Source organism: Alternaria hordeiaustralica (assembly GCF_023758085.1).
Source record: "Alternaria hordeiaustralica strain BMP 2776 chromosome Unknown scaffold_1, whole genome shotgun sequence".
Taxonomy (NCBI): Eukaryota; Fungi; Ascomycota; class Dothideomycetes; order Pleosporales; family Pleosporaceae; genus Alternaria; species Alternaria hordeiaustralica.
In genome coordinates this window covers 1,759,450-1,784,137 of record NW_026056773.1, presented here as the reverse complement: position 1 = coordinate 1,784,137, position 24,688 = coordinate 1,759,450, and the positions used below count along the sequence as shown (strand labels likewise).

Genomic DNA, 24,688 nt, shown 5'->3' with positions numbered 1-24,688 from the left:
GCCGCGATGGTGTTGAGGTGTAACTGCATTCTCAGGCGCTACAGACACGATCACACTCGTTTTAGCTTATTGCAATCAGCCGAACAGCATACTTCGTTAGCATACCTATACGAACCTCCTCTCGAGTATCGTCACACCCTCTACAGCACTAGCCCAACACACCTCAGCCAACGCCAACCATCAACTTTCGAACATAATGTCAGGACCGTCAGGTAAACTCGGTGGTCTTTCTACGAGCGTCGTCGCCATCATCGCTGTCGGTGGTGTAGCAGGCCTGCTAGCCCTCATCGTCGTGACGTCTCTCATCTTGGACATACCAAAGCGTATGAAGCAAAAGAAGAACACTGGCCTCATGGCACCAGAGGAGATGGAGAAGAAGAGTGTAGAGATTGACGACGCGGAAAAGGGTGCTATCAAGCAAACGACAAGAGAGATATCAGTTCAATCCCCGAGCTTATATTCAAGCACATATATTGCTCGGCCAGCGTCGCCAGAGTGTCAATGCGCCCACCCATCGATAGTCGTACATCCCTCGCCAGTCTATTCGAATACCACAACACTAAGATGAGTTCATCGGCGCTACATTTAATGTTCTACGACACCTTTCTGTGGATACTTTATCCATTCGCACACGTCTACACCGCCCGGGTGGGACCGGGTCAGAGGACATCTTACATTCCAAGGTTACCTTCGGCGTTAAGACCTGGAATGTTCTTATAACCTTTCAAAAAAACTGTTCAGATGAGACGAGAGCGTCACGGCCGGAAGTTTGATACCCTGTTTGATGGATGTTCGGAGTTAACTGTTATCACCGTTGGGTAACGCAAGGCTGCGTGTCATGCTACTACGTGAAAGCCCCATACACCACGGTCTAATCCTACTTGAGTACGATTATCGGACACTCTGTAGTATACAAAGCAGATTGTTCACTTATGTCACTGCGTGTCGAGACATCATTCGGCCGAATTGCATGTGTTACACAACACCTGCATGATCGCTTCCATGCAGCACGGTAGATTGCAACTGTCCACAATTGCTCGGCGTCAGCACTTACGATAGTAATGAAGAAACCAAAATCACTCATCAAGAAAGAAGACCATTATCGTTCGTCGAAACCTCTATGATCCGTTCAGACGTGCAATGTTGACACGCTGCGCAGTACGCACCTGTGCAGGCTAGTGCGAAAGGTCGTCGGTCTTTCCGTAGCGCGCATCTCACGACAATCTTATGATGGAGCGGGATTAGCACTGTGTTAACGCATAGCATCGTCAGCGCAAGAAGTCTTCGGTAATAAGCGCTAACCAGGCGAGGCCACCGTCATCCTCGACGTTGCCCAGTTGTGTATCTAGACCGGACGACTTTTCGCCCTATCAAGGCAGCAGTCATGGCCGCTCCGAAACATGCGGGTGCGACTACACGGTACTACCGCTTACTCACGCATGATAAGATGTGGAGATATACTCAGCAGGTATAAAGACTGAGTATTCTTTGCACATCAAAGTCAGCAATTGAACCAGAACATACAAGCTGCAACCTCTTGGAGTCTCTCACGATCTTACTGCACTTCCAATACCTCCCACATTCACTACGCTGAACACATCATCCAAGATGGCAGACTTCAAGCCGTACAGCGAGCAACCCGAGCTCCACGCCAAAGCACCCTACCGTGCCGCTATGCTCACGCAACCTGCAAACCTCAAACAAGCACTTAAAGACGCCCAGGCAGATGCGAGTAAGACCCTCATGGGCATTGCACAAGGTATCCCAAGCACCTTTGTGACCAAGTTGATTGCCTCCACCAAGCCGGATTTCATCTGGATGGATGTTGAGCACGGCATGTACAACAGGTTGACGTTGCACGAGTAAGTTCTCTTCGATCCAATTGCGACAAGACTTTGAGAACTTGAATGTGTATAAGAAACCAATGCTAACCTTCACGATAAAGTTGCATTCACGCAGCTCAGCATCATTCCGAGGGTAAATCAATGGTCATCTGCCGTGTACCGAAGCACGATGAGCTCAGCCTTACCACTGCCCTCGACGCAGGATGCGCCGGTATCGTCATCCCACATGTAGAGAGTGCGCAAGAAGTCCGAGACTTCATTAAGGAAATGTACTTTGGCGGTATGTCCCTCATATCTTTACCATCACCACCTATTCTGACACAATATGTCTTCCCAGGCGGCAAAGGCCATCGTTCATTCAGCCCTTGGACATTTACACCTGGTATGGTACAATCGCTCTACCCCAACGACCCCTACAACGTTCAAACGGCCAACAACCACGTCTGCCTCATCCCCCAGATCGAATCTCTAAAGGGCCTTGAGGCTTGCGAAGAGATTGCTGCTGTAGAGGGCATTTCCGGTCTCATGTTTGGTCCTGGCGATTACATGATTGACGCTGGCATGGACATACATTCATTCATGAACGGAAACCCCGATCCGAAGTTCTTCGAAGCCATGGGGACATTCAATGCGGCGGCTGCCAAGTATGATCTGCCTATCTTTGGGTACGTATATCGCATGTTACTTCGTATTGGGCCAGACGGCTGACGGATGCTTTAGTGGTGTGATGGGGCTGGACCAGATACCCATGGCTATCCAAACTGGTATGCGAGGTATCGCAGTGCAATTCGATGTCTGGGGTACTACACGGCTCTTTGCGAGTTCTTTGGAAGCGGGCTGGAGACATGCGAAGAGCTTTGAGGGAAATCCGAAGCCGAGTATGGCGAACGGACAGGCGAAGCCGGCTGAGTAGGTAGAGGCTTATGACTGCTATCAGAAGACAGACATCTCGTTTTTCCCCTATGACTTTCGCCCGCCAGCGGTATTCCGTGATGCATAAGGCTGAAGACATCAGGCTGCCAAGCTCAACCCCGATGAGTAATTCTTCCAACATCTTATCCGAAAAAGCACACTCATTGGTGAGGCCTCGCTAGGTATTACTAGATCCGGTCCCTGGCTATCCAAAGGCTGAGGTTTTATCGCTATTATGAGAACAGGCGCCAATTATAGGAAGAAGTGTAGTAGTTGGCTGAAGTGAACGGCTGGTGTGGTGTGGGGGCCGTCCGAGGGAGGTATGATTATCTTCTCGAGTTCCCCCTTGCCGGTCTCCTTATCTCCTCGTCCGTTATTATCGTGTGAATTGACGAGGCAACTTCAGACTCGTCGGTATCTTGTTTACTGCGCGCGTTTCGCAAACGTAGCTCCAGATCCCTACATTACAAGAATATGTCCCTCTTTGTCTCCGCATTCATCACGACGCTTCCCCCAGCGGTTGTGCCGTTTCCTACAACGCCTCCGGTGTCGCCTGTCACGCCGCAAAGGTCCAGCTCGACTCTAGGGACCTTCCCGATCACCGTTGTCTTCCCTTCCTCATCCTATGCTTCCTCTTCAACATCCGTTGCAATAACAATCCCAGCTACACAATCTTCAGTGACACCTTCCTCATCCGCACTTCCACCACCAAACACCATTGCGCCAGCTTCAACCTCTCCCAACACAGGCTTATCGAGCGGGGCAATCGCCGGCATCAGCATCGGAGCCATACTTGGGGTTCTTCTCATCGCAGTCGCCGCCTTCCTACTTGGAAGACGCAGCTCTACTCATCAGTCATCCGCAAGCGACCTTGTTGTTACTGAACGCGATGTTCCGATAGGTGGATACAAGGCAGAATCGGACGGACAGGGAAGAGCAACAGTGGAGCGTGAAGGACGAGGCATTGCGCGGTGGTGGAGCAAGAAGTTCAGCAAGAGTGTGAAAACAAGGGCTTTGAACGAGGCTGAACCACGAGACTTCTCGGCTGAAGAGGCTAAAGAGGCTAAAGGTGAAGGTCATGTGCGACAGGTACGGGTGCGAGATGAGGATTTGCCAGAATTCCGTGGGGTCTGAATGTCTTGTCTGAGACGTTTGCTAACAGTATTAAATGAAGCACGTTTCCCAGTCGCTCCTCCACCGCTGTTGCCACCGTGCATGACCATCGGAACACGCGAAGTGAGCAGTGATATATGGTAAGGATGGATCCGAGTTTACCGTAGTGCTGGGCGACAATCCTGAAAGCCATCGTTGCAGCGCACCCCAAAGAGGATATAGATCTTCCTGTCAGGTTAGGCGTCCGACGTGACGAGGCTGAGCGTGCTCCGCATCTTGTGAGTCTGCCAATCAGCCTTACCGGTTGGCGGGGCGGTTCCTCGCGTGCATGCACTTTTCCTGAAGGAGTTAGCTCTGTGCTACTCCAACGAGAGAAGGGTGGACATAGCCCTGAATTGCCATCACTGTGCTGTGATATAAGTAGAACGAGTAGATCGTCTCGCATACATAGTTAGTGCTTACTGCCTTTCCTTGACACAGGATCAATAAAGTATACGTTAGAGCAGAACTGTATATCAAGGGATTATACCCATCCCATCTTCATGTCCTTCCCAACTTCAGTATCGATTTCAGATTGCGAAAGAGACTCATCCGGAAGCTTAGTCTGTATGTCTAATCCAAGTAGCGAGTTCGGTCAGTATGCCTGCCTCCCTCACACATTTGAGTCTCTAATATGACGCCAGATGCCAGCCGAGATGATATGAAAGACACCTTCGGTGAGTCCGAAATCCGAATTTGCAGCCGTTTAATTTGACTGACATCAAATCAGACAAAGCCGTCGACGCGCAACAGAGGATGATCGGCATTGGTGTGGGTGTCGGAGTAGGACTGTTTCTTCTCTTCGCCGGCCTGGGTTTTTGGGCTTTCCGACGACATAGCAAGAAACGCTCGCGACAGATCAACCAGCAGGCGCAAATACAATCGGCTCTGATGCAACCGAGGATGCAACGGACGGATCCGCCGCAGTCCTGGATGAGGCAGGGCCAGGAAGTGGACGGCATGGTATACAGGAGTGAGGTCGAGGCTCAGGACAAGCAGCCTCATTACCAGTCACAACACTACCAAGAGATGAACGCGAATCCGTATGGGAACCAGTTCCAGGGTGGTCCAATGGTCGAAGCGCAGGGAACGCGGGATCCTCAGGAAATGGCGCTGAACCAGAGGTCGCCGCAGGAGATGCCGGGGAACGGGGCCTTTGGACAGCGTTGAACTAATTAACGTTATAATTGTATCGATTACCCGACATTGACATGTGATGCGACAGATAACAACATGCTACATGGGTCGCAAAGTTCCAAGTTTTTGACGGTCAAGAGTTTGGATGAGTCCAGCCTGTCGCGTCTGCCAGCTTCGCGTCGCGGGAGCCGTGGTCCGTGCACGACCAGCCATCACCCAACCACCACATTTCCAGCCCTCGAGAAATTGCGCAGCACGACAGCAGCTATGGATCTAATAAACGGATACCTACATCGTGATTCCCACACTGTGCTCTGCCAGCGCATACCCACACCGAAGCCGTGCTCAACACGTGTCCACGACTATCAACGGCGCAGTCAATAAACCATCCCAATCCTTTCGATACCATGCTTCTCAACGCTCAGACTCTGGCACTGGCCGCTTTTTTCTCGACACTGGCTACCGGACGGCCTTTGGACCCGTCAAAGCCCCGCGAGATTGTCCCACGCAACAAGAGCTATTCGGTTGTCAATGTCGGCGGAGACGCCTCGACCCCGGTCGCAACAGCCACTTCGGTGATCAAGACGACGAAGACGGTCGAAGTCGTCGGTCCGGCACAGACTGTCACCCAAGAGGTCACTGCGACTGTCGTCCAGCCTCAACCGGCGCCCGCGTCGTCATCTAGCTGCAGCTCAAGCAGCGTCTTGAAGTCGTCGTCATCGTCAACACCTACACCGGCTTCGTCGATTCCCACGCCAACACCCACATCACCATCAACATCATCCGTCAAAAGTACATCAACTCCTAGCCCATCGGTACCTTCAGCAACATCAACTGCAACACCGACGATCTCGAGCTTGTCTTCCAGCAGCATCTCAACGCCAGTCGAGACGCCGAAGCCAATCTTCGTCACGGTCACGCTATCGCCAGACAATGGCCCCACGGAGTACTATGATGATGGCATGTGGCACACGCATTACCGCGTGAAGACGTTCGAAGCCGCTGCAGCTGTCACTCCGGCGCCATAGCTAGCTGCGTGATGTCTGCGGTCCAGGCTTCTTTGGTGTTTTTGCTTTGGCGGCAGACTGGCTCGACCCGCCTGTTCCTTTCTCCCTGTGTTTTACGATATACGAATAATGGCCGGAAGCCAGCCTAGTACGGCGAGGAGTTATATTATGAAGATTAGACACGTCTGTGAGACGAATACCGATGTACCAATAGATTAAATAATAGATGCATGCACAAGCCCAAGTTTTGACATGGCAGAGTGATGGTGGTGGATGCTGTGATGACGCAGGTCGAAGGGGAGCTTGCATCCCTGCGTGCTTGGCGAACGGTTACACCCAAGGCGGCGGTGCGTATCCACGACGAGCTCTCCACACCCCCGGACGATCCGCCTCTCTCGCTCACAATGGCGTCGCCGCCCCCCGTAGAAGACCAGGCCCGGCTGCTCGAAGATGCCCTGGCCGTGGTGCGCCAGCAGACGATGCTCATGCGGCGCTGCCTTGAGACGCCGGGCAAGCTGATGGATGCGCTCAAGTGCAGGTACGCGCCGACATACTCTAAGCTCCGAGGGCCCCTCTGGTGATGTTTTGTGTGTGCTAATGACCCCCATGATAGCTCGACCCTCGTGTCGGAACTGCGCACCAGCAGCCTCGGCCCCAAGCAGTACTACGAGCTGTACATGGCCGTCTTCGATGCCCTGCGCCATCTCTCCGTCTACCTGCGCGAGAACCACCCCGTCAACCACCTCGCCGACCTCTACGAACTCGTCCAGTATGCCGGCAACATCATCCCGCGCCTGTACCTCATGGTCACCGTCGGCACCGTCTACATGGCCATTGAGGATGCCCCCGTCAAGGAGATCATGAAGGACATGATGGAGATGAGTCGCGGCGTCCAGCACCCCATCCGCGGCCTCTTCCTGCGCTACTATCTGGCCGGCCAGGCTCGCGACTGCCTTCCGTCGGGCGACAGCGAGGGGCCCGAGGGCAATCTCCAGGACTCCATCAGCTTCATCCTGACCAACTTTGTCGAGATGAACAAGCTGTGGGTGCGCCTGCAGCACCAGGGCCATTCCAGGGAGCGCGAGCAGCGGACCAAGGAGCGCCAGGAACTGCAGCTCCTTGTGGGCAGCAACTTGGTGAGGCTGAGCCAGCTGGTCGACTTGGACAACTACAAGAAGATCCTCAACCCGCTGCTGGAACAGATTGTGCAATGTCGCGATGTTTTGGCCCAGGAATACCTCCTCGAGGGTATGTATCCGATTGCCGACCTCTGGATATCACTAACCCGCAGCAGTTGTCACCCAGGTCTTCCCGGACGAATTCCACCTGCACACGCTCGACCAGTTCCTCTCCGCCGTCGCACGCCTGAATCCACACGTAAATGTCAAAGCCATCGTAGTCGGCCTCATGGACCGATTGTCGTCGTACGCGCAAAGAGAAGCCGAGTCGGAAAGCCCAGAGCAGCGCAAGAAGACGGAAGAGGAGTCAATAGCACAACTCATGGAGCAAATGCGGATAGCGAAGGAAAAAAAGGCCGCCGAACCCGAATCAGCGCAAGCGCAGCAGAACGGAGACGCAGAGGAACCCTCAGAGACGCAACCAAGCACCGAAGAAGACTCCGAAGAGGCATCGAAACCCGCAGAGACCTCCGCCGAGAACGACGAGACCCCAGCGACCGAGACAGATGGCGATATCGAGAAGAGACGCGGCATACCGAACAATGTCAAGCTGTTCGAGATCTTCCATGAGCAGGTGCAGACGCTGGTCAAGATGCAGCGGCTACCAATACAAGACACGATCGGACTATTGGTGTCGCTAGCAAATCTCGCCTTGTACGTCCCAGCATACTTCCTAAAATAGCGACGATACTAACATCCATAGGAACATCTACCCCGAAAGACTCGACTACATCGACCAAGTCCTGACGTTTGCGAATCAAAAGGTCGCCGAATACGCCAACAGCGCCGACCTGCACTCGCAAGCAACCCAAAGCCAGATCCTCAGCCTCCTCCTTTCGCCGATCAAGACCTACATCTCTCTCTTTACCGCGCTCGCATTACCCAACTTCATCCCTCTGCTACATTCACAACCATACCCGACTCGGAGAGCCGTGGCCGGCGAAGTCGCAAGAAGTCTGATGCGGAATCAGACCTACATCGCATCCGTGGAGAACCTCGAGAGTGTGCTGGAGATCTTGAAGGTTCTCATTCGGGAAGGCATCCAGCAGGCGCAGGGATACCCAGGAGGACCGATTCAAAGACGGGCACAGGAGACGGAAGAGACGATAGAAGAGCAGGGATGGCTCGCGCGGATAGTACACCTTATTCGCGGCAAGGACAACGATATCCAATTCAAGGTGAGTTCAATTAACATGCAGACTATAGTACGTACTAATAACTCCTATAGCTCCTTCAAGCCGCACGCAAGTCCTTCGCCGAAGGCAACGAGCGCGTCAAGTACACATCGCCCGCCATCATCACAGCATCACTCAAGCTCGCACGGCAGTACAAGAAGCGCGAACACTTCGAAGACAACTGGCAATCACAATCATCCGCTCTCTACAAGTTCATGCACAGCACACTGTCGACACTCTACACCCGCGTTACTGGCTCCGCAGACCTATCCCTCCGCCTCTTCATCGCCTGTGGTCAAGTCGCAGATCAGAACGGTTTCGAAGAGGTCGCGTACGAGTTCTTCGCGCAGGCGTTTACGATATACGAGGAGGCCATCAGCGACTCAAGAGCGCAGTTCCAGGCTGTGTGTGTCATTGCGAGTGGCCTACACACAACGAGGAATTTCGGCAAGGAGAATTACGATACCCTGATCACGAAGTGCGCGTTACATGGAAGCAAGCTGCTCAAGAAGCCGGATCAGTGTCGCGCAGTGTACCTCGCAAGTCACCTGTGGTGGGCGACTGAGATCAGGGCATTAGGCGAGGAGGACCCGAAGAACGTGAGTGAACCCAACCCGACTTTCAAGAAACCAGTACTGACTAGTACAGCTGTACCGCGACGGCAAGCGAGTGCTTGAGTGCTTACAACGTGCTCTCCGTGTGGCCGACGCATGCATGGATGCCGCGGTCTCAGTCGAGCTCTTTGTCGAGATTTTGAACAGATACGTCTACTACTTCGACCAAGAAAACGATGCTGTAAGTTGCCATCTTGCAAACTCCGAAGCTTTTCTAACGATTACTAGGTCACGACCAAATACCTCAACGGTCTCATCGAGCTCATTCACTCCAACCTACAATCCAACGAAAACGCTTCTTCGCTCGAGAACCCAAGGAAACACTTCCAGCGCACCCTGGATTACATAGCGAGTCGAGAATACGAGGGTGTGGTAACAGCGGCAAAGTAATGTTAGTGGGAAAGGGAGATGCGGCGCCTGTTTTGAGTTGGAAGTCCTTGTACGACTAGATGGACATGGATATTGCACGCTCGTATACCAAGTACATAGTATGGGAAAATGGAGAATGCTAATGAAGCCGAACATGTTGTACCATAGCACCCATGTGCCAAGCGTTTTCATAACCACTTGCAAGCAATATGGTGATGACCAGCATCGCGACTGTACGTAGCATCTGCCAATGCGCTAGGATGTATTTAAACTATCTCTACGCCTTTCTACTTCATCTCTCTGTCACTCTGGGAACTCGGTCTTGTCTCCAAAAATCACCAGAATCCACATAACGGAGTTGCTCGGTGCATTCATTGCCTCAAAACACAATCAACAAATTCTATGGCTTTTTCTGATCCGCCCAATGTTACTCTTGTATGATCAGCAACTACCCTAGACGAGGAAAAATTGTATTTGCTTCTTTTCTCCAAAAACTGCGACTAATACTCATTTTGGTCGCTATCGTCTTCTTACATCAGGTACTATCCCGAAACGAAGATCGAAAATTCGGATGTTGGTGGCTGTGGTCGCAATTGCTGTATGCATTGATTGAAGCTGTGGTTCAGAAAACGAAAGCAACCATGGACATGGGTTTGGGCTCTTGGTGGGCTAAATCTACCAGAAAACAGTCTTACAACTATTCATGGACTGCTAGGAGGTTTGGCTGAAGTACAAAAGATGATATCTTCCTCTCATGTCTGGGAAGTCTTCTACACTTTATCATTTCATTTTCAGCACCAAAAACTACTCGATGACGACGTATGTGTTCCACCGGTATTCCTCCAAATTACATCGAAGAGAATGACATGGATTTCCTTCTCCGTGTGGACTTCAGCGTCTGCCTCTCAAATGGTGTCCATGTGAATTGATGGTGTGCCTTCAGGCTTTCTCAAAACTGTTCACCACAGCCTACATGGGCCTTCCTGGGGCTCTTCATTATCTCAATAGCTTATACACCAGTAGCTTCTACACATCTGTTACCTGATTTGTAACAAAAGCCAAAGGTGGAACTCTGCTGTGATATTTGGAATGCGACTGTGGCAGACAATGAGAACAAAAAGTCATGCATGTTGACATAATGATCGCCATGTATGAAAAGTGAGGAAAGCGAAGGACGTGTCGCTGTAGTGCTGTGGGGTGCATCAAGAAATGTATAAATTCCAATCTGGCTTTCTGATTCTTTCTCCTCGCATAACTTCCAACCCTTCTTCTTTTCAACAAAAAATCATCAAAGCCATGGGAATGTGTCTGGTCTCTCTGTTCAAATCGAGCGTGGAAGCTTACGATGTCGTCCATCGATCTCATAATCAGGGCATGATGGAACTCAAACTGCTACATAGATTCATTCAAAAGCTTATATGAAGCTGATACGTCCTTCTGCAATACTCACATCTTCAGGCCATGGTCATATCAGGCAGCGCTCCTTTGTAAAACTCGCTACGCCCTTCAAAGTCGAAATCCAACCCCACGCATCCAAACTCCACCATCTTCTTGTCGAAGTTCTGGTACGTATACTCAATGAACATATCGATACCTGCATTGAAGTCAGCACCAATACATCTCAACCCAACTTCATCATCAAAGAGAAAGGAACTCACCACACCCCGCACCCCCAGCGGTCCAAATCTCCGCGCCATCAAACCACCCCTCATCAACAACCCACCTACGATCCACCCACTCCGTCCCAGGAAACATCTTCTGCGCCATGCCCAACATGACCCTGTTCGTCGTAGCCTTCTTCCCCTCCAACACCCCACTCCTCGCCAACCACATACCGCCCGTGCACGTGGTAAGGATGACTTTCGTCTGCTTACTCGCCTCTTTCAAAAATACCAGACTCTCTTCGTGAACAGTCGCGGGGTTCGGGCCGCCGAGGAGCAGGATATCGAGGTCACGCGGCGCGGTTGCATAGGTATGCGTGGGTCGCACGTACATGTCTGGGGTTACGTGGGCGGGCTCCATGGTAGAGGATATGTAGAGGAAGGTCATGGGGATGGCATGGGGTGCCATGGACGCGAAATGTGGGTTCATGGCTATGATCAGGTTGATGGTTTGGGGTGTGAGGTTGCCGAGGAGGTCGAGGCCGGCGAGGTCCGTCATTTGCGTTCCCTCGTATAGGACGCCGACGCGGATGGGGGTTTGGGTGGAGGACATTGTTGCTGAACTGTGAAGGTTGAGATGGAACTGAAACTGTGATGCTGGTTGGTGGTACGGAAAGTTGCTTAACGCCTTCAGCTACTTTATACATATCTACTCACTTCGAAATTTGAACGCATCGGATGAACTCTCAATCTCCGGTCCGCTGCAGCTTCCTACATGATATTGCATACGTACGATACTCAAAATGTCTGCGGACTGTATTTAGCGTCACGAACGAATGGTGGTTGCAAGAATGTTGCTGCCTGAAATATCGGGTGGAGACAAAGAACCGGAGCGGATATGTGTGATGCGCCGTGCCGTTAGGCGACCAGCATGATAGATTCAATTTAATAGCACTAAACGCCTAAGATAATTGTATAGGAGATACTCAGGATTGAGTTGTAAGTATGTACAATAAGGGAAGCGTCCAGAGAGTGGGACGATATGTGGACCAATATGCGCGTAGTGTACCATAGGTACGAGATGCTGCAGACGCCGGTCAAAACAAGAATGTATGATGGTCAAGCCATTAGAGATTAAGGAAAGTCGTGAGTTCGTGGGTATTGCTCAAAGAGACGAACCCTATCTGTGCGGTGCCTCTGAGCTGAAGCGACGGAATTCCTCCCTCGCGAGTTCTTTCTCTCGCACTTCGGAGCTTGTTGCGCTGCTATTATCATTACTGTACTTTGAGCTTGTCTGTCGAGTAAGATCGCAAGAAGCAGGAGTCTTAGGTTCGTCCGATCCCGCGACTGAGGTGGCGCGTGTTCGCTGGAGTGATGCGTCTCGGATGCGAGTGGAATCGCCACTCATGTGGTTCAACAAGGAGATAATTTCGAGACTAGGAGTTCTTGTCGGTCCAGTTCGGTGAGCTGGTCTCGATGACTCGGAGGGCTTCTGGATCGGGAGTTCGGGGATCTCTTCGATAGCAGGGGTTCTTGCACCCTGAGAATTGGCGCTGTTTGCGCGGCTGCGGATGACCTCTGTCTGCGGGAAACTAACGCGCTTCCTGGTCTTTCGGGATGGCGAAACACTTCCACTTTTAGATGGCATAGTAGGAGTGTAAACCGGTACTGGCGTTTTGCGATGAGATCTCGGAGGTGGGGTCGAAGGGTTGGCTCTACGTCTGTCACTGTTTGATTCCAGCCTGGCCAATGCGTCGGTAACCGCATCGCCTACATCGAACTCATTCAATTGGTGATGTTCAAGCTCGTATGTCTGTTGTTGCGGGGTGCCCCGACGCGATGGCGGATTTGTATGCTCCAGAACAGAACTTGCACCCGGCGGTGGCGTGGAAGCCGGCAATGGCCATTCAGCAGGCAGTTCTGGAACTGGCGGCACATTGATATCGGGGCGCGAAGCCTTGTCATTTAGTGTTGTCTTAGATGAGGCTGCGAAAGAAATGGTAGTGTGGCGGCTTCTCGATGAGTCGCCCGAGAGACGCTTGACCTTCCAGCTACCTGTGTTGTCTACTTCTAGAGTCGAATGAGGGTATTGTAGTGAATCAGCCAGTGTCTGGGTGTCTTCGAACACGGAAGACTGGTATCTGTGTAGCGTTTGACTTGAGTCGTTGGGGTGGGCCATCGGGTGAGCCAGAGTGGGCGGGGGTACGGTAAGATTCTTCTCGTTCTCGTCGTGCAAGTCAACGCGGCTCCTGGAGTAGTCACCTGACTTCCTGGCCCCATTTGGCACGTAGAAACGTAGGTCGACGCGAACCACTGCAAACATGATGATGACGAGGATCTCAGTGACAAAATTGAAGCAGTAGAAGCTTCCCTTGGTCAGGTACCACGGCAGCTTGATGACGTCGCGCTGTACATCAATCAATGGGGTTCCTGGAATCCAGGCCAGAACGCAGCGGAAGATCTGCCCGATGGAGAGAATAGACACCGAGATGAGGAGGATGATGATGTTGTACCTCAGTCGACCAGCGCCAAACTTCTCGACTTCTGTCCTAGGAACGAGGAGCGAGATGCCTACTAGGATAGCTGGCGCAAAGCAGAATATCGTAAAATATGTCTGAGCTAGGACGAATAGGTCGTGGAAAGCAGTAAGCTTGCTTTGGTCGCGTGTGAAGAACTGCCAGATCTGGCTTATGATGAGCATAAGTAGAGTGGCTACCAACAGAACCAGTCCACCTCGGTGAAAGATGCGGTACGGCGTTGACCATCCTAGGCGCGCATGCTGGGAGCGGACAATACGTTGGACAAAGAACCAGTTCACTCCGTACAAGATGATGGTACCGATGTAGACGAAGATATTGGCCGCGATGGCGAGTCCGATGTTCCTGGGATAGTTGGCCCATGCTATCCGCAGGGACATGGTGATGATTCTGATCTTGCAAAGACCTGCAATGTGTTAGCCGTGTGCATACTAGTCAATAGGACTGAAAGGACTTACCGAGTATAGCGCCATTGAAGATGAACTTGTGCCCGCGATGCTTGTTACCCTTGAAGATCTTGATGTGGATAACGCCAAAGATCAGGTAGAGTATGAGAAAGACAATGGCGAGAGGTACGTCAGGCACAATGGCAGGGGTTCCACCCAGGCCGGCATTGAGGGGCGCATATGGAGGGCCTCGACTGGCTTGCCCAGAAGCTCCAGACTGATCATGGTTAGTTGCGCGTAGAAGGAGGCTGGAATTGACATCACTCACTGGAGGTCCTTGGGTTCCTTGCTGCGACATCTTTGCCCGTTTGATGTTGGACGTGTGAAACGTTTGCTGCAGAGGAGGTTGGAGAGAACCAAAAAGCTCTACCTGGGAGGCGGGAACGAGGTGGTGTATATCAGGTTCTACTGCCACGCGACTGATGCAGTCTAAACGGTAGTATGCATCGCTTAGAGCAGAGCAGCGGCTGACCCAGATAAGCAAACTAGATGACGACTATGCAATAACCATACCATGTTCAATCCCATTGGATGGACGGTCGTTCCATACGACGGGCCCGGCCTATCCGCAGCCGTGCCTAGATGTGGCAGCACAAGGCCTCACTGGATTGGGGCTACCGGCTTCTGCGGTGAGTGGATACCTACCGCACCCGTGGTACGCGAGCGATCTTTCCGCAGATCTAACGTTTGCTATTCTCAACGCATAGTATGCTTTTTCTCATTCAGTCTCCTTTCTGCGGTGTATAGGTGTTCTTGCATCTTGAGGAATGTACAACATGTTTTCCATGACCAAGAACACTGCTTACATTGCGCCGCAGTCAACTGTGCCTCAATAAGGTGCCTTCATGTTGACGTTATCGACGGCTGACGGTAGTACCGGGTCTCCTCAGTGATGCCGGAGATCAGCAGAACGCAGTTCCTGAGTGGATGGTCGGCGAAAACGTCAAACGAGCACCGACCCAGATGAACCCAAACCGGGACAGGGCACTGCCTTGGGCACGGTTCTGAATGATGCGTCCATCGGGGGGTTTTGCAGAACAAAGGCCGACCTGCTTTTGCCCCGAAATAGACGTCGCATGTGAAAGCCTAGAGGAGGCTGAGAGATAAGGTGTCGCACTTGCATAAAGGAGCGAATCGAGCGTGTGTCAAGCTAGGGAAAAGGAGCAGTTGAGGTTGAGAATGGATATCTCGAGGTGTGGTGTGGCGGATGGCAGCTACCCCAGATTTTCGGAACGGTGAAACTGATCGGAATGATGCTGGAGCTCGACGTTGCGTGTGTCCAACCACAACGTTCAGCACATCGTAATCTCGGCCAATGCTTCCTCCAAACCCCGTCGTAGTTTCCGCAATTTCGTAGCCTTCGCCATGCCCCCCAAGACTAAACAACGCGCGGTCAAGTCCGCCGGCACAAAGTCCAAGAAAGCCATCCCACAGCCCTTCACCGCAGCCCCGGCTGAACTCGAGACGCTCCTGTCCACCTTCGACCGCTCGCTCGTATACATAACACATGTCGATGTGCATCCAGCCTGGTTCAAGCGGCGTATATTCGGCGTCCCCGTCCTCCTCAACACGGCCATAACCGCGCTCGTACTATGGCGCCTGTACGTCATCGGGCCTCACTACTGGGCCATCCTCATGTCCGTCATGGGAAACCACAATGAGACTACCATATACTGGGCAGGCACGCCTTGGGCAACTCTGCTATGGAGGGTAGGAAAGCGCATGGCAATGTTCATGCTGGACTTCCTACTTTTCCGGTTCGTGGCGCTCTGGCCGTTCACCTTCTTCATTGAGCAGCCAGGCAATCCCGTGAGCTGGCGGTGGAATGTGGGCTTTAGGGACGAGGAGGTATATGTGAGGGTCAGCAGAGGATGGGGAGCCAAGGACCTGCTTGGGGAGGCTGAAGGTGGAAGTGGGCGTGCAGGCGCGGATAATCCCTTCTTCAAGACCAGAGTTCTGCCCGCGGTTGACAAGACGAGGTTGAGGGAGAAGACGGGATATCTGTTGATGGATTCAGACTTCGACCTGGACTTCTTTGGCATGGTTGCTGCCACGCAACTGCTCGATCGCAAGGACATCACACTCGACCACCTCCGCAAATGCGTCTTCGTCTACGTCGGCGACCCTGAAGCAGAGAACGGACAATGGGCCGTCTGGGAATGCGCGAAGCTCGACGAAGGCTCGGAAACCGAAGCGAGGGACAAGGTCATACAGTTCAAGGACCGGCTCACAGCCATGGGCAAGGAGAGCTTGTTCTTCAGATGGGTCGAGCTCATCCAGTACGAAAGCAACGCTCCGGGTGGCTTCACGCAAGAGCGACAGATAGCTGCCGCCGAGAAGGTGAAGAAGATGTTCGAAGACGAAGGAGTGGACTTCGAGGTATTTGAAAAGGAGATTGGGGGTATGGATGGGTTGGCAGGTGCATAGGCTGGACCTAACGTCGAGTTTCAGGATAGACAAAAAGGAAGCATGATTGGGGTGCGTGAACGCGTTGATGAGATACCCAATTTTGTACATTTCGAAGATTTACATCTACTCGTAAAGTCATGCCTACGTAGCATAAAAGGTTATACATGATTCGTCTCGGACTCTCCGCTCAACTTCAGCCTCTACTCCTCAGCATCTTGCCCAATGATCCACCTAGTATCTTGGCTTCCTTGCTTCTCGATCTTGGTGTTGGACTCGCATGCCTCGACTCCCGTGTCTTAGACTCTATGGGAGAAGTTTCCCTGCGCCTCCGTACGGCAGTGCCCTTAGCCTCTGCGCTGCTGGAAGAGTTGAGCGTGTCGCTGCGTTTCCGAAGACGGCGGGTAGGACTCGAAGAGGAGGTGGTTTGCGGGTGTGAGTGGGACTGAGAAGTAGCATGTGGAGATACGGATGTAGATGTCGTTCTGCGTCTGCGCTTCTCTTCGGTATGTCTGGACTCTGGTATCCGCGCCGCTGCAGGGCTAGGAGTGCGTGTCCGTTCTTGTTCCCGTTGTTGATGTTCTTGTGTTTGTCTTTCCTGCTCGGCAATCACACTTCTCCTCTCCATGTCTTCCAATTCATCGATGGATACCTGCACCACCTTCTTCACTGGTGCAGCCTCTTCTCGACGTCTTCTTACAGGCACGTCACTCCTCGACGCAGCATACGCGTCTAGAAGTTTCTCAACCTCTTTGCGATTCGCATCTGTGCTGGCTAGACGGACAACTTCCAAGACGAGGAGGAAAGCGATAATGTAGCCGACGAAGAAGCCGGTCCTGGCCCAGAACTCTGGATTGATCAGGAACGAGAAGAGTTTAATTGTGGCGAGAAACATTTTGGCGTTTTGAGAACTGATCTTGCGTTGAACGTGGGAATGACCGAAGGATCGTAGTGTAGGCGCAAGCCAGATAGTGAGGTCGAACAGAAACGAGGGGCGGCGACAAAGAATGAGTGATAGTAAGCCTTCCGACCCCAAATTACGGCGTAAATACGGCGTCGTCGTCAACAAGAAGAGAATGTACTGTGTGCGGCCCGCGCTCGAAAGATAAGAATGTTGTTACACCGCACCGTCCGCAAGTTGCTAGACCTGCTTCACGTTGCTTTTACCTCCCTCGCGCAGCAGCGAGCCCCTCCACCTTTTAACGTCCTGTCAAGCCCCCACAGAGGGCGGCATACTGAGACACTTCGAGCCCACAAGGTACGCGTCCCAGGTGTTCCGCCCCTAAACCTTGCGAACGACACCCCAGAACCGGGAAACTATTAATGGTTGGAGGATTGGATGGGCGGCGCTTGAAACCAATCAGCATGTTTCAGCTGGGGTGATGCAAGGGTGTCTGAGTTAGCAGGTGTTTGAAGTCCGCAACACCATGCCGGATGCAGATGTGAACTTGTCTAGAAGCGAGGAGCGCGCGCCAATGATCTGGGGTGGCGGCGCGATTGTGTATCAGTACCCAGGCGACGGTTCGCGTTGGTCGCTCGTCATCGGAGTCTGGCCGAGCAATCTGCAAATGGTGGCTTGCGTAGGTTTTGAGTTGAGGGGCAGGCAGAGTTTGGAGAGTGCTCAGGTGGAAGCCCATACGTCACGTGCTGCGAGGACGCGCCGCTGCTCGCGGGGCAACAAGCTGCTACCTAGGTAGCCTTTCGACATCACTGATACATCCAACAACAGCCGCATTGCGTATCGCATAACGAGCACTATAGTATATCGCATTCGCGAAATGCGATACTCTGCTGTCTGACGACCACCCCAGAATATATTCCTCGTTGTTCCTTGTCGACGCTGCCCAGGTGTTCACTCATGCCCTGACCTATGTCGATTAATCGTCGATTACATGACGGCATACTTCTATTACACAGCGTCAGTAGATACAAGATCAGGTACTACTTCTACTCCCATGTAACGGCAGTATCAACCATGTGAGACGCGTTGCTGGATGGTCCACCAACTATCGACGCTCAACAGCGAGAACAGCTTTCAAAGAAGGGAGTAATCCTGTCGTTTAGAGTGATGTGCTAGGCAAAGGCTTCGACTACGCGCGCTATACTGGCGTAGACAAGGTAAGTAGGGCTATCACCAGGTCGCTGTTGAGTAAACACTGGGCTCCACCTTTCACGTTGAGTTTGAAGCTGAGAGACCCCGCCTGCGCGCTCGAAGTTACAAGTACAGGCTTGATCATTACGGCTGAAGCCAAAGCGTGTGAAGAAAGGCTACGCCGGGAATTGGAGAAGGAAGAGGAAGAAGCCCGAGAACTGCAGGCCAAGCTTGAACAGAATAGACAACGCGCTACTCGAGGCTGATGCCAGATAGGTGGAACTATCCAAAAAGATGCGAAGCAGATGTCTTAGTCCTTCATTCCGTCTCGATCACAAAAGCATCTTAAAGCCGAAGTTGAGGTATGCGATAAATTTCTTCTTATGCAATGATCAAGGATCAGTCGATAAACCAACATGACCCTTGCTACTCACACGCGATATCCAAGACGCTATCATAATAATACAATCGTGGCGTATCCAACTCCTGTTTCAAACATGCGGCCTTAATAGACAAGACGCCTTCGCTGAATCAATGCGACAAAAGGAAAGTAATGAATGACCGTGACAAAAGCAATTCCTTGCCGTCACCTGCCCCCAGGCAGAATCTCGTCTTCAAACATGCTGTGATCCCAGCCCTTCTCCTCCATAAGTTTGGCCGCCTCGTCGCTAATCCAGTGGCTTTCCCTCATGGTGCTCCCAGCTTTGATAGTCTGGCTGGCACTGTAATTAACGGCCTGCGCCTCTTCGAAACCAAAGAACACACTCCACATGGTGGCGGCAATCCAAGAAAAGAAGGACGATATTGGTACCCACCAGCCTTGAACGAAGGTCCGGTAGATGACTGTGGGTATGACAAAGGGGAACTTGGGAGCCTTCATGTTGACGCTGAACGGGTGGGGCGACGAGTAAGCATACATCGGCTGGCAGTACATCTCGCTGTGAGACTAGTCAGTAACATTCCTGTACGCGTAACGGCAGAACAGATGCAACATACCAAGCAATCTCTTCACTTATCCACCAAGTGAAAAGGATTATCAAGAAGATACTCAAGCCTGTGAGCCCGCCCCACGCTCTCCCCCAACTGTTCGATGTCTGGCGCAGGGTCTTCAATTGTTGCTGCCAAAACAGACTTTTCCACCATCTCAACATGGAAAAGTTCTGGACATGATCGTCTATCGCGCAAGGGCATGCACGACTCACCACTTTGACTTTTTCGCCATTCTCGCCCTCTTCTACGTGCTCGACTTGGTCTTCGACGCGCTTCATGCCGCGGCTTGCGTCGCGAATGCTGGTCCGCGCTGCGCGAAGCCGGTCGTTCATGCGGTGGAGATGTAACAGTTCTTGCTGTCGCTGGCGCTCTGCCTCGTTACGAGGAGTCTCGGTCGGTAGCTGAAGGCCTTGAAGAGTGTCTTCGTCTATTTGGCTTTCACCTGACGGAGCGATGAGATCCTCGAGTGAGTTGATGGTCGAATCGCCGAAGTCGGCTGATGGCCGTCTGCCTTGAGATTTGGCTTCGTCTACGAGAGCCTGCAATGCAGACTTTGGAAGTTGAGGGCGAACAGGCTCTACGGACATGGCTTCGGATGGCTCTTCGGCCTTCTCAGACGGTCTTTGCTTGCGCGGACTGCCTTTCTTGGGTGAAAGTGAACGCGATCTGGACGCCACGGCAGGTCTTTGTACTGTACGCGGGCCTGGTGTATCGACCCAAGCACCAGTCACCACTGGCGTCTTTGGGTTCAGGGCAGGTCGCTCTTTCGGCATTGGTGTAGCTTCCACATGCTCGGTGCTTGCCGCAGCTTCCCTGGATTCAGTGTGCTCTTGCCGCACGATCGAGGTCGCTGCTGCCGCATCAGGAACCTCGGCAGAGACAGGCGTCTCCTCCACAGAGGCGGGTTTGCTTTCAGATTGCGTAGTCTCGGTCAGCACAGTCTGCGGTGCGCTGTCGAGCGGTGCCGGGGGCGCAGATTCCGGTCTGGATGGTGCTGCCTGTCTCGGGCTTGGTGTGTTGGATACTCTCGCGAGCCGCCGCAATAGATCCTGTGAGTCTTCTCTTCGATTCGGTATGCGTCTTGGAGGGACAGGCTGGGCCGTGGCGACTACTTCGCGATCTACTGTAGCTATGTTCTCAGCACTCTTGTACATGGCAACCGGCGGATCTTCCATGCCGATGCCCGTGACCGGTTGCGCCTTCCCAATGGACTGCCACGAATGAGTCCGCGTGCGCAGTCTCCGCTTGGGCGAAGGAGCTGGCTGTGTCACCTGATCTGTTATTCTCGCGCTGCTATCTACGGTGTCTACCGTCCGTATAGAAGACGTCCGCGGGCGCGATTGTTCGGGCGACCCTTGGCGCATTCTCTCCAGCCGGGCAGTGGCTGCCTGCTCCTTGACACTCTGCATCTCTCTCTGCCGTATATCGTCTAACACAGTGTTCCGTGGTATGTAAGGCGTGGATGCGATCATAGAGGCCTCGTTGAGCTCGAACGTAAGGTCCCACTCTTGCGACTGGTCGTTGCGTGGTGTGCCCTTGTGCGAGAGCGGGCTGTCTTCGACTGAGCGACGCGGCACGTTTGCATGTGCTTCATCGTAGTGGTCGTGTATTGTGTCGTCGGCTCGCTCGGGTGTCTGCTGCTGCTCTTCCTCGTACGTGATGGTACGCATCCAGTTCCGGTTGCTCCTGCTCTTCCTCCCCCATGTAGCTGGCGCGTGTATCGCCGGGTCGCTCCTCGCGCTCCCGGTGCTGCTGGGCGGGCTCTCAAATTTGACATGGCCATCCGCCCCAGCTACCGCGTTGTTCCTCTCCAGGTTGTCCAGAGTCAGCCCGACGCGTGGGTGCGTGCGTGCCTTCCGGAAAGCCTGCGGTCTGCTCCCCAGCGCCTGGTTCAGCCGCCGCTCGTCGCGCGCATTCTGGATCATGCGCTTCTCGAATTCGTCCTCGGCATCGTTTTCGAGATCGCTCAGCGCAGACCCGACGGAAGCTGCATCCTGCACGTCTTCCTGGGCGTATCTCTGCTCGTCCATCCCTGCGCTTCCATTGGCGCTGCGGGTGGTGGTCGGCCGCTGGAGGTGGGCGTAGCGGGTGTTGATAACGTTGGCCGACGGCGGGGGAAGGGTTTGGAGGGGCTGGCGCGTCGTCATTTCCGGGCAGCCGTCCTGTCGTGATGGTGCATAGTAGTGTGAGCTGCGCGGAAGCTGAATCTATGCGTGGCTAAGTTATGTTGCGGCGGGATTGCAGCGGTAAGCGCATTGGCTTGTGCAGTTGTTGTCAACTCGACGCGTCCCGACTTTCACTAGGAACGTGCACCACAGATCGCTGCAGGGATCTTATCGTCTATCTTGCCCAGGTGAGCATGCTTAGCCGACTCGACGTAGTTATATTGTAGTCAACGCTCGTCATTAGGCATTATAACATTATGCTTCGTATCATCATGCAGCCCTACGGCTCCTGGTCGTCTATGGCTGCGCATCTCTTCTTCACCATCTCCAAATCAGTATTGCCCTGCTCGTCCCTCCATGCACGCAGTACCTCCTCACGCATCACCCTCCGTGGCGCTCGCTTGCCAGTAAACAGCTCGAACTGAGCGAATGCCTGCTCGGGGATAAAGTCTAGACCGTCCATGTACGTCCATAGCTTCTTTGGCGCGTCGCGCACTTGCTGCGACAGTGGTGTATTGAGCGTCTTGTATGCCGTCTCCATCACGACACCGCCAGTCGGACTCTCCATCCACTGTGGAGGTAGCGAAAACTGCGCTGCTGGGCCCCCATCTATCGGATCCGTGGGTATGCACGAAATGATGATAGTAGGCTCCCGGAGATGCTCCGGCCAGCACTCATCGCGCGATTTCAATATCGTCAAGTTCGGTCGCATCTGCCGCATCTTCCGTGAGCTGACTTGGTCCACTGAGCTCGAGGCGAGCCGCGAGAAGTGCTCTACGAGACTCTCGGCTCTCTTGTAAGTCCGGTTGAAAATGGCAATATTCATTACACCCAATTGCAACAGCGCGTAAACAGCTGCCCTCGCCATACCGCCAGCCCCAATAATGAGTCCGCACGTTGACGGCCGTACCGCGTTAGCTGGAGAGAGACCACGTCGTACGCAGGACCGGATCCCAATCCATTCAGTGTTGTCTCCATAGAGAGCTTGGACAGGCCCAGACTGGTTGCGCTCATGAAAGAGTTCGAGGTCGCTTGGGATGCTGCCATCGTCCTTTCTCCGACGTACAGGTATAACCGTGTTGACAGCGCCAATCGCTCGGGCATGTTGACTCAGTGAGTCTACCAGCGCCATTACCTCCATCTTGAAGGGCTGTATGACAATGGACCCACCGAAGTTCGGCTTGCGTACAAGCTCCTGGAGACGATTCACAGTCGGGCTCTCGATGCGACTGAAAACGTGTGGCATTCCGCAAGCATTGTACGCTGCATTGTGCATCGCTGGCGATACGCTGTATCCTAGGCGCACACCAATGATGTACATTTGCATGGGGTCGAATGTGAATGAATTGTAGAGGGCTTGTGTCACTTCTTTAGCAGTAAGCCAAGAATCGCGTGGGTACTGTGCTATTGACGCAGTATCGTCAGCCTCGTCCCTTTTCGAGGCCGCAACAACAGGCGTAAAATGTTGGTTGAAGCATACGGAGCGTCGACCAGCTCGTCCTGTATTATAACAAATCAAAGGGATCTGGGCATCCTGCGCTGCCATTCGACGACTGAAGCTGCGAACTGAGACATCGTCATCAATGGAATGAGCTGGCCGAGTAAATCGAACGACGGAACACCCAACACGTACGGCCTTTTCGTACTGTGCCACCCAAGAATGATCCTCCCATGGCTTGTCGGCATGTAGATGTCCGATCATCTTGGTTGTACCACGAGAGTTGATGACGTCCGCAAGCGCGCCAGGGTCCAGCGACAAGTCGATAGTCGCGTACTCAGGGACCAGGCGCAAACCATGATGTATGTATTCCAGATAGAGTGTTCGGCTGCCATCCGAGGTAGAAGTAGGCAGCACATGGTATATGATCGGTACCACTGTGCTTCTGCGTACTTTCGACACACAAGCGCTAACATCGTCCATGAGGGTGGCCATGGGACGTTGTTGACTCAAATCAAGGGTGATCTCAAAGGCGTCAGCGCCAACTTCTAGGCTCTGAACGTCGGCGTCTGGAGCAAGTATGTCTTGCAGCGATACCTGCACGGCACAAGTGTATTTCCGAAGCTCGGTTGCTACATCGGACAGCGGATAACCAGGTTCTAGTGGTGGAATGGACGCCCCAACCGACTCATCCGGAAGCTCGGGAGTCGTTATAAGCGACAAGTACTTGAGGAAGGTCCTCTGCGCCCTCTTCAGTGTGAGAAATGCTGGAGCCATGGTCTGGTCATCTGACGTGTCAACGTTCCCGGCTTTGGCTTCGGATATGTTGTAAAACTCGTAATTAGAGCAGCGCCGTAGCATAGGTGCGGTAAAGGCGAACATGTCATTGAGTCTCTGCATGTCAGGCCGGCCCAGGTAGCTATGCAGGCTAGGAAGATCGCGCAGTACATGTACTACGGGATGTGTCCGACCGAAGTCTTGTATCAAGGTTTGCCCATTCCGCTCCAGAGAGACACCATTGCAGACAAGTATCGCGTCGTGGTCATGCTCATGAAGAAGACCTCTTAGCAGTTCTTCTTGTCGCAAATTATAGTTGGCCGCACCGAATTGCTTGCGGTATTTGGCAGTAGAAAAGCCCGTTGTGTCTTGGAACATGTCATCAATATCGACAACGCGCCTCCGGCATGCCATCGAGGCAATGACAGCCAGGGTGGACTTGCCAGTTCCTGGCATACCGAGAAGCACGATGGAGGCATCCTTCTTGAACGTGCGGCGGCGATAACTCGCAGGAGGGGCGGGGGTGGGGGCAGCGAGAGGAGTGGAGCGGGTACCGAACATTGCGGAGGCTGTCGCTGGTCAGTATGCGACCGATCAAGGTACGGGTTATTTTCCTACACATGTCGCCCACACTGAGCTTCCGCCTCTGACGGGATCCACCAGTCCTGGATGGAGCGGCCTCCCCTGAAATTGGCCTATTGTGCCGGCGGTAGAAGTCACTGGTGGCTCCATCGTCCTCGCCCAAGGACGCAAAGACGCGTTTCCCAACCACCACAGAAGCCATAGTCGAGACCTCCAGGATGCGCAAGACTTATTTCAGGTACCCCTTGGCCCCCGGATCCGGTATC

The 24,688-nt window shown here is 53.1% G+C and overlaps 10 protein-coding genes across 10 annotated transcripts; 4 read left to right on the top strand and 6 right to left on the bottom strand.

Annotated features, from left to right (window-relative positions):
* Window positions 1–196: 196 nt before the first annotated feature.
* J4E84_000543 (uncharacterized protein) lies at window positions 197–2,757 on the top strand (the record flags this gene model as incomplete). Its single annotated transcript, XM_049383181.1, has 5 exons — window positions 197–407; window positions 1,544–1,862; window positions 1,946–2,124; window positions 2,182–2,509; window positions 2,565–2,757. The coding sequence occupies 5 exons, from the start codon at window positions 197–199 to the stop codon at window positions 2,755–2,757; spliced, it is 1,230 nt and encodes a 409-aa protein (XP_049248699.1).
* A 1,785-nt stretch (window positions 2,758–4,542) lies between these two features.
* On the top strand, window positions 4,543–5,078 carry J4E84_000542 (uncharacterized protein; the record flags this gene model as incomplete). The annotated part of the gene is made up of 2 exons (XM_049383180.1): window positions 4,543–4,585; window positions 4,639–5,078. 2 exons carry the CDS (start codon window positions 4,543–4,545, stop codon window positions 5,076–5,078), a joined length of 483 nt encoding a protein of 160 aa, XP_049248698.1.
* Window positions 5,079–5,703: 625 nt separating this feature from the next.
* On the bottom strand, window positions 5,704–6,022 carry J4E84_000541 (uncharacterized protein; the record flags this gene model as incomplete). The annotated part of the gene is made up of 2 exons (XM_049383179.1): window positions 5,704–5,994; window positions 6,017–6,022. The coding sequence occupies 2 exons, from the start codon at window positions 6,020–6,022 to the stop codon at window positions 5,704–5,706; spliced, it is 297 nt and encodes a 98-aa protein (XP_049248697.1).
* Window positions 6,023–6,456: 434 nt separating this feature from the next.
* On the top strand, window positions 6,457–9,409 carry J4E84_000540 (uncharacterized protein; the record flags this gene model as incomplete). Its single annotated transcript, XM_049383178.1, has 7 exons — window positions 6,457–6,590; window positions 6,666–7,300; window positions 7,347–7,884; window positions 7,934–8,408; window positions 8,459–9,004; window positions 9,054–9,200; window positions 9,248–9,409. 7 exons carry the CDS (start codon window positions 6,457–6,459, stop codon window positions 9,407–9,409), a joined length of 2,637 nt encoding a protein of 878 aa, XP_049248696.1.
* A 1,433-nt stretch (window positions 9,410–10,842) lies between these two features.
* On the bottom strand, window positions 10,843–11,602 carry J4E84_000539 (uncharacterized protein; the record flags this gene model as incomplete). The annotated part of the gene is made up of 2 exons (XM_049383177.1): window positions 10,843–10,982; window positions 11,047–11,602. 2 exons carry the CDS (start codon window positions 11,600–11,602, stop codon window positions 10,843–10,845), a joined length of 696 nt encoding a protein of 231 aa, XP_049248695.1.
* A 567-nt stretch (window positions 11,603–12,169) lies between these two features.
* J4E84_000538 (uncharacterized protein) lies at window positions 12,170–14,270 on the bottom strand (the record flags this gene model as incomplete). Its single annotated transcript, XM_049383176.1, has 3 exons — window positions 12,170–13,932; window positions 13,985–14,189; window positions 14,241–14,270. 3 exons carry the CDS (start codon window positions 14,268–14,270, stop codon window positions 12,170–12,172), a joined length of 1,998 nt encoding a protein of 665 aa, XP_049248694.1.
* A 1,067-nt stretch (window positions 14,271–15,337) lies between these two features.
* J4E84_000537 (uncharacterized protein) lies at window positions 15,338–16,399 on the top strand (the record flags this gene model as incomplete). The annotated part of the gene is made up of 1 exon (XM_049383175.1): window positions 15,338–16,399. The coding sequence occupies one exon, from the start codon at window positions 15,338–15,340 to the stop codon at window positions 16,397–16,399; it is 1,062 nt and encodes a 353-aa protein (XP_049248693.1).
* A 326-nt stretch (window positions 16,400–16,725) lies between these two features.
* Window positions 16,726–17,273, bottom strand: J4E84_000536 (uncharacterized protein; the record flags this gene model as incomplete). Its single annotated transcript, XM_049383174.1, has 2 exons — window positions 16,726–16,869; window positions 17,079–17,273. 2 exons carry the CDS (start codon window positions 17,271–17,273, stop codon window positions 16,726–16,728), a joined length of 339 nt encoding a protein of 112 aa, XP_049248692.1.
* Window positions 17,274–19,056: 1,783 nt separating this feature from the next.
* Window positions 19,057–21,490, bottom strand: J4E84_000535 (uncharacterized protein; the record flags this gene model as incomplete). The annotated part of the gene is made up of 3 exons (XM_049383173.1): window positions 19,057–19,408; window positions 19,467–19,564; window positions 19,673–21,490. 3 exons carry the CDS (start codon window positions 21,488–21,490, stop codon window positions 19,057–19,059), a joined length of 2,268 nt encoding a protein of 755 aa, XP_049248691.1.
* Window positions 21,491–21,905: 415 nt separating this feature from the next.
* Window positions 21,906–24,401, bottom strand: J4E84_000534 (uncharacterized protein; the record flags this gene model as incomplete). Its single annotated transcript, XM_049383172.1, has 1 exon — window positions 21,906–24,401. The coding sequence occupies one exon, from the start codon at window positions 24,399–24,401 to the stop codon at window positions 21,906–21,908; it is 2,496 nt and encodes an 831-aa protein (XP_049248690.1).
* Between the last annotated feature and the right edge of the window lie 287 nt (window positions 24,402–24,688).